The sequence below is a fragment of the Tinamus guttatus genome, unplaced genomic scaffold, assembly GCF_059628265.1.
Source record: "Tinamus guttatus ecotype Peru unplaced genomic scaffold, ASM5962826v1 Tinamus_guttatus_pri_ptg000004l, whole genome shotgun sequence".
In the NCBI taxonomy this organism is placed as follows: domain Eukaryota; kingdom Metazoa; phylum Chordata; class Aves; order Tinamiformes; family Tinamidae; genus Tinamus; species Tinamus guttatus.
The window spans coordinates 10,233,855-10,251,611 of record NW_028288538.1 but is presented as its reverse complement, the minus strand read 5'-3'; the positions used below and the strand labels follow the sequence as shown (position 1 = coordinate 10,251,611).

Sequence of the window (17,757 nt, the reverse complement as noted above, 5' to 3'; positions counted from 1 at the left end):
GCCATTAGTTTCAACTCCAGCCACATTTTTCTGCCTCATTCCTTGTAATATACTGATATCTGTGTGGTTGCATGGCAGTTCAGGTCACTCAATCACCTGAACTTTTGCAGATTTTGGCAAAAATCATAATCAGCACAAACTTAATCGGTTTAATCCAATGGCAAACTACTCCCTGAAAGCAGAGTGCAATTACAATGAATTTTCACTTTCCTGAGTATAAATACATAAATGCTTCTCACTCACAGTATGGCACGAGTTATCACAGAATGGCTGAGCTGACTTAGAAGTCTGCCACTGCCAAAGGGTTGTCTTGCTTCTCTTCCTTTTTACCCCATCAGCCCTTCTCCCAGCTCTGATCCACTCTCTGCCTTTTACCAGGTGTGTTACCTGTGTGACATTAAGTAATGTGCACTAGTAACCCATTTTCTTGCTTGCTTAATTTTCTGTCATTTTAGGGAATGGCTTGCCAAGCTTTCAGCATCAAAGCTGGCACAAGGTAAGAAATGGGAATGTGCAGTAGTGAGTTGGGTGAAGGAATTGGAAGAGAGTGGGATGTAACCCTCTCTGTAATAGCATTCTGCAACATGGCTCAAGCTGTATTGCAAAACCATTCTGCAAGAGCATATAGTTCTAGAATTATAATAGCTTTGATTAGGAAAATTTATTATAATGGATATTAAATAAAGCAGTAACCAAAATGTAAACATTTTTACTTGGTCTTTGGTTTTTGACACATTATATAAGAATCAAAATGACCTTCTACTGAAGTAAGTACAGGTCATGCCAAGTCTAGAGTTACAGCCTTTGAATTCTAATCCACTATTCAAATGTCACTACATTTTTATATCTGTCTTGATTTCAGTTTGAAAACATATGGTTTAAACCATCAACCAAGAAGAGCTCTCAGAATACGGTATTCAGCATCTCTCTTTCAATGAGACACTGTTGCTTAAAAACAAAGCTAAAACATGCTCATAATTTCATAACAAAGAAATATTTTTCAACACTTTGGATGTTACACCACATAACAAACAATTGTTGACAGTCTCTCTTTTTTTTCCCAGCCTGTTACACTGGTAGATTTATGCCTGTGGTGAATGCATATATGGAGAGAGCTTTGGCTAACGAGGGCTAACCATAACCCTCTGTAGAATCACTATTTCCTATTTCATTCTTGTTTTTGTAACTGATGTATTGCCCTCTGCCACCCTGATAGTTCACGGGTGAGGAAAACAGAACAGAGAACAGGTTGCAAAAAACTAGTTGAGTTTTTCACCACAAATTCCCAAATGATTAGATGCTTTTTAAATGTTTTTAGGCTAAAAATACTATTGAAAAGTTGCAACTCCTTGAAGTTCGAGGTACCTCCTTCTTACAAAACATCTTTGTAATTGAGAGATACACAGAGAGTATCTGACATGATATTTCTCAAAATACTTTCAGAAATACCACAGGACAATAGTTATGAGTATTTTTCCAGCTCATGGCACAACCTTTTTGTAAAAAACAGATCTTTGACAGAGGACTGAAACAGATTAACTAACAGATTGACAGGACAATCATGTTCTGTGAGAAAGAACCAAATTGATTTCCCCAAAATAAGGATTAAATAGTACTCAAGCATGAAAAAACTTCCCTCTCGCAATTTTCCAGATGAGTTAGAACACTTCTATTAACACTGGACATGGGACAAGTTTTCCCAACAATCTCTTAAAATAGAAAAAGACAATATTAGGCTATTCTTATTTTATAGACTTATTTTTTCTTATTTTTAATTTTATTTTTTCACAATGTTCTTAATTGAAATGCCTGTCTTCCAGTAGGAAGAACAAAGATCAGAATTAAGATTTACTGATTTAAGATAAAGTGTAGGCATTTAGGAATTGGTTTTTATAAGAACTTGAATGTGACAACAAAAAGCTGGACTTTAGGATTTAGAGAACCTTTTCAGTCCTGTGTTTGTATGAAATATGCCCATGTGAACTCTGTCCATGTGTCTGATTCAAAGCCAGCTTTTCATTCCTTTACTGTGTGAGAGGATTTCAGAAAAAATCAACGTACCTTCTAAGAAGTAATTCTCCTTTATCGTGAGCAAACAGCAAATGTAACCACAGTAAATGTCTTCTCATTCATTTAGGTTTTCCTTTGTGTGATTCTATAAAAAGAAACATGCAGATGAAATATTCTAGCATGCTTTTTGGAGTGGCTTAAAATTGATCTCGTGTTAATCCCATTTACATATTGATAGTGATCACCCTTGCTATTCTGCAAGAATAATTTAAGATTATTGTAGAAAGCAAGCATAATCACGCATATAATCGTTTTATTGCTCATGACTCTAGAAAACTATTTTCTGTTCTGGTTTTCCAGTACTTCTGTTTTCTGATCGTGCCCAGAAGTTATAAGCAAAAAGATTTTCTTTTATCCTCTGGGAGATTGTTCCAAGACTTATGAATCTCATACTGGAAGAATTTATTGATATTCCTGTACTGGTATTCCTTGTATTGTAATCTCAGTACTGCCTTTTGTTGTCACTCTAGAAACTCAGTAATTTCTCAGCAGTAACTCAACAATTCATTGATGCTGCACTGTTGATAATGTCCCATAAGTGGCGCTGTTTTCGACAGCTGAAATTGAAATGTCAGCAAATTATACCTTAAATTGTACAGCAATCTCTGATATTCCTGCACTGAAATGAACATTGACATTCAATATCTGACTGAAAAAAACGGTAATTTTCTGTTGGTGTTTGAAGTGTGTGGTCTGTCACGTAATGTTGACCTAGCTGTAGGCTCTCAACTGGCAGGGCGAGTAGCTCACTATGGCATAGCTAGTATTGGAGCACAGAAGGAGAACGCAGGATTTCGGTCCACGTTGTGGGTCCCATTTTACTCTGGTTATCAGACTTCAGGTTTGCATAATCACAAAAATTGCAGCCTTTAATTGTACCAGCATAAAGTAAAGCGTTCAAACATAATTGAAGACGGTTATATCATTATAAAGGTGTTTTATAATAGTAGAACTGTTTCTTCATAGGAAGGGAATATTTTTCTGATAAAGGCACCTCTTGCTGATATTCATTACAGATATTAGCTAACTATATCCATTATATTATCTATTATGCATGGATTACATGGATCTATTATCCAACTATTTTGGATAAAAATAAAAAAGGCACATCGCTAACTTACATAGTTTTGCATGTACAGAGGAGAACTAGCATCAGAAAAAGAAATTCCAGTCTCTTATAAGTTGTCAAGTATCTCCTTCCTTATAATGCCTGTCATTTTTTTACCATTGGGCCTAAATATTTCCAAGGAATTCAGCTGTCCCCTTTTCATATCGCACTGAATGATACACTGTGCCCTTTAAAGTGTGACTTAGCCTGCAGGGTTTGAACAACTGTCACTAGCTTTTCCTGACATTCTCAGGGCCTTGGTTCTCTCTAGATTGGGTATCTGCTCTATCGACATCAGACAGACGTAGCTATTGGGAGTTTGATAGTGCAGACTAAGCAGTCTGCGCTTTTGGGAGATTAATGCCTTCATCTAAGGGTTTTGTTTCTATTAAAGAAATGTTAAATAATTGATTAATAAAGAAGAGCCGTTGGGAAAGAACTAATAAATATATTTTTTAAAATTGTTGTCATGGAAATGTTTCTGTTCAGCAGCAGGTGGCAGTAATAAGCCATGTTCTTCTAACTGCATTTACTGACAAGTTAAGCCTTAAGGTATTTCTGTTTTTGCAGGGATTTCAGTATCAGCGCTAACAACATTGATATTAACAAAACGAAACCTCTGTGGCATAACTACTTTCTATGTGGCCTGAAGGGTATTCAGGTAAGGCAAATCCATTTAATTTTTGAAATTAATGTAGAAATAAAATATGGCAAGCATAACATCTATTCACCCTGAAAATATTCCCCTGCATTTTGCAGGTTTTCTTGACATACTTTAAGGTTGGGGGATTTATGTTAAAATTTGATTTTTCTTTTATTTTAAAATTTGAAAATAACTGGATTAGTTCTAAAATATTTGCAGAGCACTGTATTTATTTTATAATTATTACATAGATTATAATACTGAATAATCTGTTTACGTAGTAAAATCATGATCAAACTATTTATCAGAATGTCATTTTTGTATTTTAAAATTAAAAAGAATGTGTATCAATAAAATTAGGTTAAAAAATGCTTTACAAAAGGTTAGGAGCCTTGGCGGTCAGGAAATGAAGATCCTATTTTAGTTCTTTTTCTTCTATGGGAATGTTTTAATATACATAATTTCCACTGGTGCTGAGAGCATCCAATTAGGGTACAACAGCTGAGCGAAGCTGACTCATGTGGTAGGCAAAAATAAACATCATATAGAAGGAACATTCCAGTAGGAACTGTTCCTTATCCAGGTTTACAGTGTGTGGAATATGAATGGGATTTTCCAGATTTCCCTAGGGAGGTAAGAGCAGAGCTATGCAGGAAATGGTGTGCTTATGGAAGGGGCTGGAGCACTCACCAGACAACGTTTTCCTGTCTCCTCGTTTGAGCTTTATCTTCTCTGTGAACCAGCCTCCGCTCGGAGCCTGAGCGGCCCGTGAAAGCGAGGGCTCCGCGTCCGTCCTGTCCCGGGAGGAAGCCTGGAATGCAGAGCTGAGGCTCTCTCTAAATCTCACTTGCCCATTGCAGGTGATTCACGGCTCTCCTAGGAAAAAATATATGGTGTCTTTTCAAGCTGTTATCAGTCCTATGCCATTTCCCAAAGGACAGATGGGATCGACAGCAATGGCGACGCCAGGATCAGGTCGCTCTAGCCAGCCCATGCTGGGGTAAATGCGCCTTTTAAAGCCCACGAAACTTGGCCCTGGATAGACTGTCTGGGTCATCCCACAGCGTGATCTAATAGATAAGCACTGCACAGAGCCATCAAAGCCAGCCTCAAACGCGGCACCTCAAATACAATATTTGGAACAACCAGTGCGACAAATCACTTTTTTATTACCTACTGATCCTAAACTAAGTCCCTTGTATCTGTAATAGCAGACTCAATAAATGCCTCATATCTGCAGTAAAAGGAGTGTTTTCAATTCCGTATTACTAAAACACACGTATAAATACTATCGATTGTACAGATATTGGTTAGTTTTCTTTAAACTATATCCTTTCTTATATTAAAGCTATCATGACCAATTCACTTATTTTGCAGTGTGCTACCAACATTTGTTTCTTAAAGTAAGTTTTTATACTTTAAGGTTAATTGGCAAAGCAGGTTTTCAGACTTGAATGTTGGCAGAATGTTACAGACTTAAGAAACACTGAAATACAAGTACTCAGAGGGTCCAGCAGGATAATCTGTTTATATTAAGTTGAACATGCTATCCTTTTGGGACAGAACTATTGCAGAAATTGGCAAAGTCCATTTTCATTTTTGAAACTGAAGTACATTTTCTATTTAAACATCGCGTGATAAGTTTGCAGGCTGATTCACATTCAAGACAATCCAGAAACTGGATCAGTTTCTGGTTATTTGAACATTTTCTGGGTTTGAGCAAGCCTATCTAGGGTCTTCATAAAGGAGCATGGGCAGCATTTGCATTTCAGGTACAAGGTCCCTTGTATTTGTAGAAAGGGAAATTTAAAATAATATGAAATGATAACAAAATGGTAGAAAATGTCAGAGGAGGATTTTTGTTGATTTCTGCCAGTGTTGTTTATGGCTGAAACTGTTTTAGGAAAAGTACTAGAAATATTTTGAAGGTGAGCATTTTTGTATAGAAACATTGCCATTTTTATGATTGTTGACATTTTTATGTAGTTTATTTATGTATAAATCTGAATTGGATTTGAATCTGAATTGATATATAAATCTGTTCATATACCCCCCATATATGTTAGAAGTACTGTATGTTTACTTCAAGAGAGAGAAATTTCTATTAAAATTATGCTGAAAGAAAAGGCAAAACAAAGACTAATTAAAAGAACATGTGTTCACAGATTTAGGATTTCTGGATTAAACGTATTATTTGTGATATTTACTGTGTGTGTAACCGGGTATCTAACTTTATTCTAAAAATATCAGGACAGACATCATCGCTGCTGGTAAGTCCAGCTTTGTGTCTCCTAAGTGTACCTGCCTGCAAGGACCATCACAGTGTTCCCACCGCCAGTCCCAGGGTGCCTCAGACGACAGGGGAATTTGGCTTTGAATGCAGCTTCTTGGCCACTGGTTCCCCATCAGCCTGACGTGGTTCCCTAAAATGGCAGGCAGTGAGAGAAGTGAAGCATGAAGTGGATGTCAAGCTCTTTGGGATGCATTAAGTGAGGAGCTGAGCAGAGAAAATGGCAAAAAAGGGGCTATAAAAAGATTGGTAACCACTGTCCTATTCTTTGTCACTACGGCAGCTCAGAGCTGAGCCAGGACTGCAGAACCCACCCACGAAGCTTGGTAAATTCTTGGGCATGCAGCCCACACTGAGTTGTGTGTGGGGTACAGCTCTGTCAGCTCATGTACGTTTGCATACAGGAATTGCAGACATACCTTTGGCTGAAGCCGCACCATTGGCTTTGATTTTAAGGAATAGAATGAAAATTTCACTTTTTTTTTTTTTTTTTTTTGGAGACACCAGAAGCAGGTCCTTGGTTCCAGCAACTCAGCAGAAAGATTCTCTTTCTAAGTATCAGATAATTGCAAGCCTGAGCCTGTCTGTACTTGAAACTGAGATTGTTTATTTTTTCATTGTTAGGAACATTTTGGTCTTAATAACCCAACTGGAATGAATTGTCTGCTAGATGGAACCATCCCTCCAAGTTCTGGTCTTTCTAGCTCCAGTGCTTTGGTGTGTTGTGCAGGACTCGTGACACTAAGAGCTAATGGAAAAACCCTCTCTAAGGTAATTTACTGTAAAACACAAGAGTGTCAGCAGTAAAAGTCTACTTAAAATTAAATATTGTTAATGCTTGTAAACATTAAAAACACGATACAATTGTTTTTGCGAAGAGTTGTTGGATATAAACTTAAGATATTGCACAATTGAGCAAACATCTTTGGCCCAATTTTGGCAGGATTTGAATTTGGCAAGAAAAGAGGCTTACATTAAAGCTGAAAAAAGGAGCATTATTGTAAGCCTGTATGTTGGCCAACTATCAGGTCCATGCCTGGACCAGATGTGCTATCTGCAGGCCAGGGCTGAGGATATATGTGCTAAGGCATGTGGACCACACCCCCGGGCCCTCACCCGCGCCCTGAGTGACTTCTCATGGCTCTGACAGAAGAGCATCTGCTGTAGGCCTGTGGAAACATTTCTTGATAAATTATATAATCAGCTCAAACAGAGGTAAAATTCTTCCATCTGACTGTCCTTATTCTCTTCACAGTTTTTGGAATTAGCATTTACAATGCAAAGTGTATTCCCATTTTTTAAGCAAAACATTAGTCTTAAAGCAAACCCCAGCCATGTGACCTGTTACAACTGTTAGTAGAATTTGGTTCACGTATCACAAATTTCTGGTCCTTGAAGGTGCCATATGGGCAATGAAGTTCTCTCCAGTACAGGTGTCTGGTTAAGGCAAACTAGGATCTTAAGTTAAAATCCTGTCAGGAAGAGAAAAGAACTGATCTAAATGTGACTGTTTTGCATATTTTTGCCTATTGTGTGAAGCATTCCCAAGTTGTGGTACCAAACCAATTTAAAGTGGTACTTGATGATGGCAGCTGTGTATACCATACTCTGCTGGTATGCGAGCACTTACCTGCGCCACAAGCTAAGCAGCCCCATGCATAAAGCGTTTGGTAATCAGTTGTGGCTTGTGTACCAGCTGCAGCTCCCTGCTCAGCGGTGAGTGCTCATCCCACACTGCACAGCTTGCAGTGCTGGCTGCAGGGAGGGATCAAGCAGCTTAGAGCAGCAAGAAGCAGGGCTGCCTGCTGGGTTGGACTTTCGTTGTAGGAGGATGTGGCTGCAGGCACATCAGCCTGCTTTGTGCTGGTGTGATTTGTGGTAAGTAAAGAATTGGACATTTAACAGAGGTGCCCATCTGCAAGATGAAATGTGTAGTTCAGTTGCAGGTTAAGGCACAGAATTGGGAATCCTGCTTTGGTGGGTGAGACTTGCAGGAAGAGGGTTGGAGGTGATAGAAGTGCTTTTTCATGCATGTGTCTGTGGCCTGTCAAGAAGGTCCTGTTTCTACAGGAGGCTGACATCAGAGGTCAGCTCCCTCTCTGGTGGGGACAACCAAACGAGCTGAACTTGGGAACCCTTGATCAAAGTCACTGCAGTGCTGTATGTTCGGAGAGAAGTTGGGTGTCTGCAAAATCCATAAACCTGACAGAGCTCAGAAAGCCCAAATTTTACTAGGTAGTAGAAATCCGTAACTGGAAAACCAGAAGCCAGGTTTTCATACGCCAAGAAAGACTGTACCACTTTCTTCAGAGATTGAGTGTTACAGCGTGCATCTTGAGCTAACCTTACACATAGCCTGAGAGGATTGGTCGGCATTTTGCCAGACCTGTTCTAAAGAAAGGTGCAAAACTTCTTCTGGTGTTTTTACAGAAAATTGTGGAGGAACAAAAGGAGGACAGAGCCTCCACCAAATGTCTTTTCCTTCTCCTCATATGTCCTGTTCAATCAACCCAAAATCTCTCTAGCTTTCTGGTCGGAAAATGTGATGACAGTTAATCCTGTGTCTCAAATATAATTGTACAAACACAAGAGAGACAACTCTGCACATTTGTCAGGAAATCCTGCTGAATCCTGCTGTCTACAGCCAAATATTTTACACTTGCAATGAAAACTAAGTAATTAATATACAGATGAGAATTCCCAGTAGCCAACAGAGGGGAGTTAAGAACACATCTGAGGTTTTGTGTGCTTGCATAGACTAAGACACCTGGTTATGATGGGTAAGAGAGAGGATGACAGCTCTGAAGACTGATTACTTTTGTCCAGGCTTTAAGGTTCCCCCAAATTTTACAGGACAGTAAAAACAAGAAGTCTAGTGTTCTGAGCCAAGTTATGATTTAGCTTTTGAGACCTTTTATATTAGCTAAATATAGCTTCTCTGTTGCACAGAACGTATTCTTAGCCTTGCAGAGCTTTTGTTTATAAGACAGTGCTGGTCTGAGTATAAATTAGGGCAATCTAGGCATGTGAGACCTTGGAAGTATAAAATGGGGCCTGTCCCCTTCTTTGCAGCTCCTCATGCATCCCATGCTGGTGTCAAAGGGTATCTGTGCAGGATCTGGTAGTGCTGACTGGGTATAAGCTGGGAGCTCCCCTGGGGCAGGGAGATTCTCAGCTGACCAAAAACACGGATTTTCCAGATCCTTCCTACTGGAAAGCAAACCAGGAGCTTGCACTTTAAGGGCTTTGGATATTAATGTGTTCATTTCTTTTTAAGGAAGAAATACTGCTTTCCCTCTCCTCTACTTTTTTTTTTTTTCTCCCAAATGTTTAGAGTTGCGAAAGTTGTAAGTGGTAATATTTATAAGTTACAATATTTGGTGATTGAGGTGGATTGTCTCAGTAATTTTATGAGAAAAGATTGACTTTTTGCCCCTCATTAATCTGATGGACTATGCTAAATCTTAATACTATGGTCTGCAGAAGCAGAACAAGGACACGTTTGGCTTTAGAATCAAATTTGGCTGAATGGGCGGGCTTCTGTAGCCAAAGTTATGAAGGATTGACCTTTTACTGAATGGAACACTTATCTGTCTTGTTTCTGTGAAACTATTTTTATTAGAATATTTGAATTATATTTGTGCTCTCTCCTGATAAATGTAAGTTTAAAATAGCTGTAGAGTAAAAGTAGTTCAGATCTAGAGCTTTTATGTGATAACATCTTCAGTGTGAATGTGGGCCTGTGAGATTAGGAGACAAGAAAAATGCGAAACGTTGTAAAAACATAGCTAGAATGTCATGGTGGCTTACTTTAAAAATAGCACTTTTTGACGTCGAAAACAAAATCAGAAAAAAAATGCTCTCACTAATTACTGTGTGTAGCAGCCTGCAATAGGGCATTGTTTCAGTTTGCATACAATATTTTTTTTGAAACCCATCACACACATACACAATAGTTTAGGGAAAATACCAATCCAAGACAATTCGGCCAGATGTGCAGTGCTAACCAGTTGCAGCAGTGCAATAGTATTCAAATAACAAGATGGAAAACTTAGAATGAGATGTTTAAAAAGAATCCTTTTTTTTTTTTTTTCTTTGAACAGGATACCAGTCTAAAACTGTGTTGGCATTGCTCAGAGAATAGCAATGCTCAGTATTAGCTTTTTATTTTAAAGTGATTTTTATTTTCTTGTTGCAAAATGAGTCTTTTGTACAACTTTTCATCATGAAAAGATACTTCTTTTTACAAAGGAAACAGAGCAATGTTATAAATTGTCCCAGCTTTGTGTTTCATGGTAGAAATTAATTAGTACAGAAAATCATTTCGTACTTTTGAATAACTTAGATTTACTTGAGAGATGTGATGATACTGTTGCCCTGCAAACATTAAATCCTGTGGTACTAAGGTCTGTTAACCATCCCTCATATTTATTCTGTTGCTTAAGCCTGGGCAGCTCTGTACATAATTACTAACTGGGAAAATTAGACCAAAACTAAATACAGTTAATTTAAGGTGAAATGTTGAACATAAAAAGTTGAATAATATTTGGGTCTGTTTAGTCTGAGGAAAATCTAAGATTGACCAAATTATCAAAAATGACCTAAATTATTAAGTTTGACTATGTGTTTTTGTAGTCGGGTGGAAATTGAGCACTTTGAAGCAACAGTAATAAAAAGCCATAATCTTTCATCAACCAAATTGATAACCTTCTATTCAAGTGTGTTAGAGGACAGACCAAGTGCAGCTAAGATGTCTGTGCTTATAAGAATATTCAGATTATATCTGACAAATATTTTCCTACTTCTTAAAAAAAAGCATAATTACTTTGAAAAGCATATGTGAAATTTAGCCAACTGGAGGTTTGTATGCAAACTGGAAGCATATGGTAACTTTCAGCAATCAATTTCTAGTCAAGGTCACATATTAAGAATTAGGGCACATCTTGATGTTAAAAAAATCTGAAAAATTAGGCATCATTTTATATCTTGATTGTCTGAAACATAGTGCTTTATAGGGAGAGAGAGACAGATACAGGTTGAAAAATAAACAGAAAGTTAACCAGCTTTAATTATGCCTTAAGTGGTAGAAAATGTTTTCTTTTTACTCTAAACTCATATTTATCTGTATATGCATCTTTTAAATTCCCAGTCCTATATGCTGTGAACCAACTTCTGTAGAAGTTCATGGAAAATCTACACTAGGTTCCAAGAACACTATAAAACAGCCAAATTTTTCTGTTTCATGAGGAAGTGGTAGAATGAGTCTGACTTTTAAAATTAAGCTGGACAAAATGATAATGAATGTGCATTAGAGAACCATTACTGTATTGGCACAGACAGGGTAAACAGGCTTACAGGGGTCCTCTATATTTCGGCTCTGCACTTCTGTAGATACTCAAATATTGAAACTGTTCAAATTCGCCTGCTGAGTAGACTTTTGGAGCACTGAAAGCAGCCATCTAAAAATAGCTTATTTTATTGGAATTATTTTCTTCATGGAGCTTCACTTTTGAACAGTAAAATTTAAAAACAGAATGAAAATGGTTATTGATTTTAAAAGTCAGCTATAACTTCTTGTGCATTGTTATATGTAGAAAATTCAGCACATTTAACTTCAGCTGAAAATTACCTATATAAAACCACTGATGTAGATGTAATCTAATCCTTTTATAGATAAAGCTCCTTTATTTTGGTTGCCATCATTCTGGATTTGGATAGATCAAGTTTCTGGGTAATGTAGGGTAAGCTATTCCAAAAAAGTACTAAGCAACACTAATTCTGTTTTACTAACAAATATTCGCCTGTCTCCTGCTCACTAATTGTCTTGCTCTTTTAAGGGGTTTAATCTTACATGAGTTTACTTCTTTTGAGATCTATGGGAGACTGAAAGGGATTGATCAGTGGTATGAAACATATCGACAGTGACAGTTATATAGGGACAAATTCTGTCACAGTTTACATACTGTCCAGACCCACTGCACTGGGGGAAAATCAGAGTAGTTGGCCCTTGGCCTCTTTGTGAGCAAGGGAACTGGTAAAGTTCAAACTCCCTTATCTAGTCTCACTTAGATAATTCTTTAGGAGGTTTTTATATTAGTAGGCTTCTATTTTTAGGAAGATTTTTACAAGTAGGTGATCAAGGGTGTCAGTAGGTTTGGTCAGTTGGTGATTTGTTTGCTTCCATTACACATTAGATGCCTGAATTCCTTTATACACTTTGGCTTTGATGTTCATTCTACATTACATTAAAAGGGAAAGAAAATAAAATAGATGATCAAGAAACAGAGATTTAAATGAGCAGTACTGGGAGGTTCATAATTTATCAAGCTGCAGAAGTGTCAGGGCATAAGAACGTAGATGGTGCAAACCTAATCCAGGGTTGGATTGTGCCTTGAAACAGTCAGAAGAATGTTATTTTACCTGCCTCTCAGCATTTTTGAAAGACTACAAATTCTCTGGTGGAAATCACAATCTGAATTTTAGGTGTTTCGTATTGAAAATAGATTTTCAAAGGAATAGATTTTCAAAGGAAAAGCATGCACTAGTGAAAATATCATTTTACTGAAAACCCATTTTTCCATTAAAAACCCAAACAAGATAACCTGAGGCAGAGCTATTGATAAGTTCTCATTACACGAAATCTCTCTATCTAGAGTTAACTACACATAAGGCAGCTAATAATAGAAAATCATGACCCTCCTTTGTCAGACTAAATCATATCTCCCCTAATATGATTTCCCAGGTTAGACTTTCTGCATGCTGGATAGGAAATCTTGTGGCTCAGAGATAAAACGGTTTTAAGTGGTAGTAATTTCTTTCTTTGTAACCCAAGATTGACTTGCTCCTTATCAGGAAGAACCTTAAATAGTTTCAAACAAAAAGCAGAGGTAGCTGGTGGGGCTCGCAGATCAAAGGCTGGCCTGGGCCTGCGCGTGGGGGCCCCTACCCGGCGCAGCCCGAGCGAGCGCTGCCTGCGCAGCGGGACCCACTCATTCCCAGCACAAAGTAGAGTTAAGCCCCTGAGAGAGGACAAGGGGGAAGGAATAGCACGAGAAAGATACAAGTCTAGTAGATTGCTGGTTCTTTCAGCTTTTTCCAAATGCTCCAAAATTGTCTGAAACATAAGAGTTTAGTTTTGAAATCTTTGGGAGACAGCAGCTTCTTTAAATAGATTATTACTTCATATATATTTCTTAATGCTTTGAATGTGCCTTATTGGGCAAGTGAGTGAATCGTGTGCACTAAGATTCTGTTCCTAATGATGTTGCTTTGTACAGTTTTAATTAAGGATACTCTCATTTAATGTGTTTTATGTTTTGTTGGATAAAAAACAAAAAAGTTTTAAACATACTGTGTCATGTAACTCACTGATACTAAACATCCCCCGCTCAAGCACTGCCAATCTGGCATCTGTACGTGCCAAGAGATATAAAAGCACTACTTGCGTTTGTATAAATCACATGGGGTCTGGCATTTGAAAGCTGCAGTATTTAATGTTTCTTGACAGATCAGCAGGGAGACTTGAAGGTTTAACTCACCTACCGGCAACTACTGCCATGGTGTTATGCTTGCCCCCTCACACTTCCAGAGCCTAACCAGATCCACTTTGCTAAGGTACTGTAAGACTCATTAAAGATCCTTGTTTGCATGCCATCTTCCCAGCCTTTTACCCCTCGTGGTTGGAGATCTCACCGCAGTCAGCAGAAGGGATCATGACGCTTCCGCCATTTCAGTGCAAAGCACGTTGCAAAATGTGAAATCATGTTGAGAAACGGAGTTTTTCACAGAAGCGGCCAAGGCCCGGTCACTACTCCGGCTTTTTGACTGTGGTGTCAGGATGGTCACCTCGGCGGGAGCCGTAGAACAGCAGTGTTGAATGGTTGAGGTTGCATTTCCATATACCAACGTCAGCACTAATTAACACACATTTTATGTGCCTTATTTGCCACGTGAAAATAGTAGAAGGTAGAGCAAAACTGTGTCTCACCCTAAGGAAAGCCATCAGTTTGCCCCTCCCCATCCTCACAAACCAAGACCATTAAACTGAGGAAGATTCAGTGAAAAGCCCCATGGATGATCAAAGGTACAGAATGACCTCCATAAAAGTAAGGTAGGACTCTTTGGAAAAAACATGCTTTAAGATGACAGAGGTCCATAAAGTCATGCCCGTAGCTGATGGGGGATAGGAATCAAGGGTTCGTCGTCCTTTGTAGTATGAGAGCCAAAGAGCATCAGATGAAGCTAGTCAGGCACACGTTCAAAATGGACAACAGGAGTTGGTTCTTCACCCACAAAGCTGTAGGATTCCTCGTTTGTGGATGTTCTAAATGTAAAACTTTTGAATGGGTTTAAGAGGAGTCTGGCAAGTTCATATATGAGAAATCCAGTACAGGTGACTAAATGTGCAGAATTCACGTTCAGCTCAGGAAGTTGTTTATCCCTGAAACAGTTGGAATCTGAGAGTGTTCTGCGGAAATGTCATCTCTGCTTGGCCCTGCTGCCGTGCTAGGAGGCTGTTTGCAGACAGCAGACACAGAGCCAGCTGGACTTTTGGTCTGACCCACTAAGGCTGCTTTTATGTTAATGTGTTCTGTATTCTGACCCAAGGCTTTTAGTATGTTTTAGCTAACTGACCACCTCGTACTTACTCATGGGTAATAGATGGGCTTTTCTTCTTGGCTTTTTTTTTTTTTTTGGATTGAAAGATGAGATTAAAGGAAACCTCTTTTGACGTTGTTTGAGTTTTACTTTTTTAATTACTACATCAAAAATATCACTTGGCTTGTTTAATACATGCTGTAGATGACAGCTTAGGACTTATGGTCTGCATGATAGATGTTCACAACTGAGGGCCTGGTTTAGCCAGCCCTGTTGGAACAATTTTCCTGGAACAATAATACAGAAATCAGAACGCATTAGCATATGTGGATCACAGCACAGTTGGGAGAAGGAAATTTTTGATTCATCTGTATAATGAAGTCATTTTTTCTTCCAGAGTTATGCTTCTGTTCAGACGCATTTGTGCTTTGATTTTAAAATCTTTTTGTTCCAGTTTTCATTACCGTCATCTTGGAAAGAATTTTAAATCCATCCTGCAAAGGATTCCCTAAGATAATATTCTTTAGAGAAATAAGTCACAATACTGGAAACAGGGAAATTTTTGTATTCCCATTTCGGTTTTGTGACTGATGGACAAAACTTAGAACGTAGTCATCTAAGCATCTGTGCTGTCTGTAAATTGAAGGTAACAGTAGCCTTGTAGGAACGATTAAAGTAAAGGCTGCCTATAAAATTCTATGAAGACTTATGATTTATTAGTATTTTTGAAATAAAGCTTTAGGGCTGGGAAAAGCATTCTAATGAATCTCAGGTGTGCGGAGCATTTTGTGGTTAGCTCTAAGGGGCAACATTTCCTACGGATCGGGAAGTGTCTCCTGTGTGTGGTTTATCCTTTTCCTCAGCGGTTCACATCTTGCTTTGTGAAGCACAAGCATCTGCTTTCACCTCGCTCTAGTAATGCCCATTTAGGGCCTTTTTCCGCTGCTGCAGAACCCAGTAGGGGTGGCACTGATTATTTTATACGAATAACAGTCGAACTTTGAGCCCTCCTGCGGGCGTTTGGCTCCTCTAAACCACAGGGCGTAGGAGCAGGTGGCTGATCACGGTAGGTACCGCTCAGGCAAATGGCTGAGACACTGCCAAGCTGTGGGGTCAGATCTGGGAGCTGACAAGCTCTGTATTTCTACCGGTGAGAAATGCTCTATTGCGAGAGATAAGTAACAGATAATATAAACAGTTCCTGCCCTTCTCCATGTTGCTGGAATGGAAGCAAGGCATTGCTCTGAGATAGGCACAAGATACTTCCTTTTATTACACTGTTCTAGCATTTTCTTTTCCTAAGAGCTATTTTATGTGAAGCCTTGGATCTTAGGAAGATCTACTTTTTTTTTTTTTTTCAGTTTCTAGTAATGAAGTCAGAAACACTTAGAGCATTATCCTAAGTAGCAATTACCAATTACTGAGAGTGGGGAGATACCCCTCATTTTATTGAGGAAATGAAGCCATGAGGAGTCAGAGGGACTTTCCCTGTCTCACGAGAAAAGTACTGTGGAGCTAGAAACTAAGCCCAGACCTTCTGATTGCAGTTCACTGTCATATGACCACCCTTTTCCAAGTATCAAATATGTACACAAGGCTCTCCAATTTGGTCCTCACACTATTTTCCAGTGTTACAATTCAATTCTTCTGAACTTTGTCCTCTCATTAGCTTCAGCAAAAAGGCAAACATTTGCCCATTTGTTTCAGTAGTAAGTAGAAGCTGCTTTCTATACAGATGATGATTTCCCCTCCATTCATATGCTTCTCATCCTAGTGCTAGAAGGCCAGCCTGTGTCAGCAAGGGCCTGTTCAAATTAGAAACCAAACAACGTTTCGGGGATGCCTTGGGCTGTCTTGTGGAGAGGGCTCTTCTCAACCCGTGCCAGTTACTACTTGGTGGTCCCGCCAATCCTTGCAGAGTTTCAAAACAAAAGTTGCTCAAGCTCATGGGGCGCTGTTAGCCCGGCGTTCGCAGCGGGGCCGGAGCAGAGCCCGGCGCTTGGCCCGGCACAGCTCACCCGGCCACGGCTACGGAAGGGGACAGGGGAGTGGCCCTGGCCTAATTGCTAACATGCCTCCCCTGCAAGGCTCCTCCTGATATTTATTTAATAAGCCCGGGCTCATAAAGCCCAAGTGATTTGAGCAATCAAGTGGTAGCTGATTTGTATATGGAGATGACATGCAGCCAGACTAAGTGAAGGGTGAAATGCTTAATTTTTGCAAAGTTTTGCAAAGCTTTATCTGGCAGTTGCCAGTGAAACACTAAACCCTAGGCAGCTGTGCCCGAGGGCGGAGCAGCCAGCGAGTGCCTCGGGAGCTGCCTTCGGGCCAGCTCCGCAGAGCTGCGTCTCCTGCCTAACTGTGCAGGAACCGCTTGCCCGGCCTTTCCAGCCAGTGTGGTCCTAGGAGCTGATGTGGAGAAGTTTCTGCTGCTGCCAGTGAATAACATGCATGATCCCCGCTCTGATGGCCCCTGCCAGGGATGCGAATTGCTCCGTTTGCAGAGGGGCAAAGGGCAGGTTCGCAGAACTGGATGACACATGTCTGCGTGTCCACGTGCCAGCAAAACTGTTTGTAAATAGGCATGTCTTTCCGAGCAGGAAGGAGGGAGCATCCAGGCCTGCTGCACACAGAGGATTGCTCTTGCTGTTGTGTCAAACCATTGCTACAACCTTTAGCATTAAAGGGAGAAAAAAGCAATGCTACATTTATAGGGGGTCCTATATAATAGCATTTCCTTCTGAATTATTTCCAATTTTTAATGAATTAGGAACACTTGATGATTGCATATGAAACTTTCACTGATGGTGGGAGAGAGCTGAGGTTCAAAACAGAGGTGGGATTCTGCAGTTGTACAGCCAGAGGGAATAAAGTAAATCCTGATAAACTCGGCCTTCGACACAAGTCAGGTACTAGGATGTCTCTTTTGTTAAAAAGAACTAAAATCAAGTGTGTGACCTTGCTGTCCTTCCTTGAGGAAGCAAAAGCAGCATTATCTGCTTATCTTTAAAATCTACACAAGAAAAGCAGTGCAGGAAAGGAGGCTTT

At 39.4% G+C, this 17,757-nt stretch overlaps 1 protein-coding gene across 1 annotated transcript in view; it reads left to right on the top strand.

The window, feature by feature from the left end:
- Positions 1–17,757, top strand: part of GALK2 (galactokinase 2) — a 46,089-nt gene that overhangs the window by 5,133 nt on the left and 23,199 nt on the right. Inside the window, exons 4-5 of the mRNA XM_088540096.1 lie at positions 3,749–3,839; positions 6,736–6,882. Of these exons, the coding sequence (XP_088396222.1) occupies positions 3,749–3,839; positions 6,736–6,882 (238 nt within the window). The remainder of the gene's footprint in view (positions 1–3,748; positions 3,840–6,735; positions 6,883–17,757) is intronic.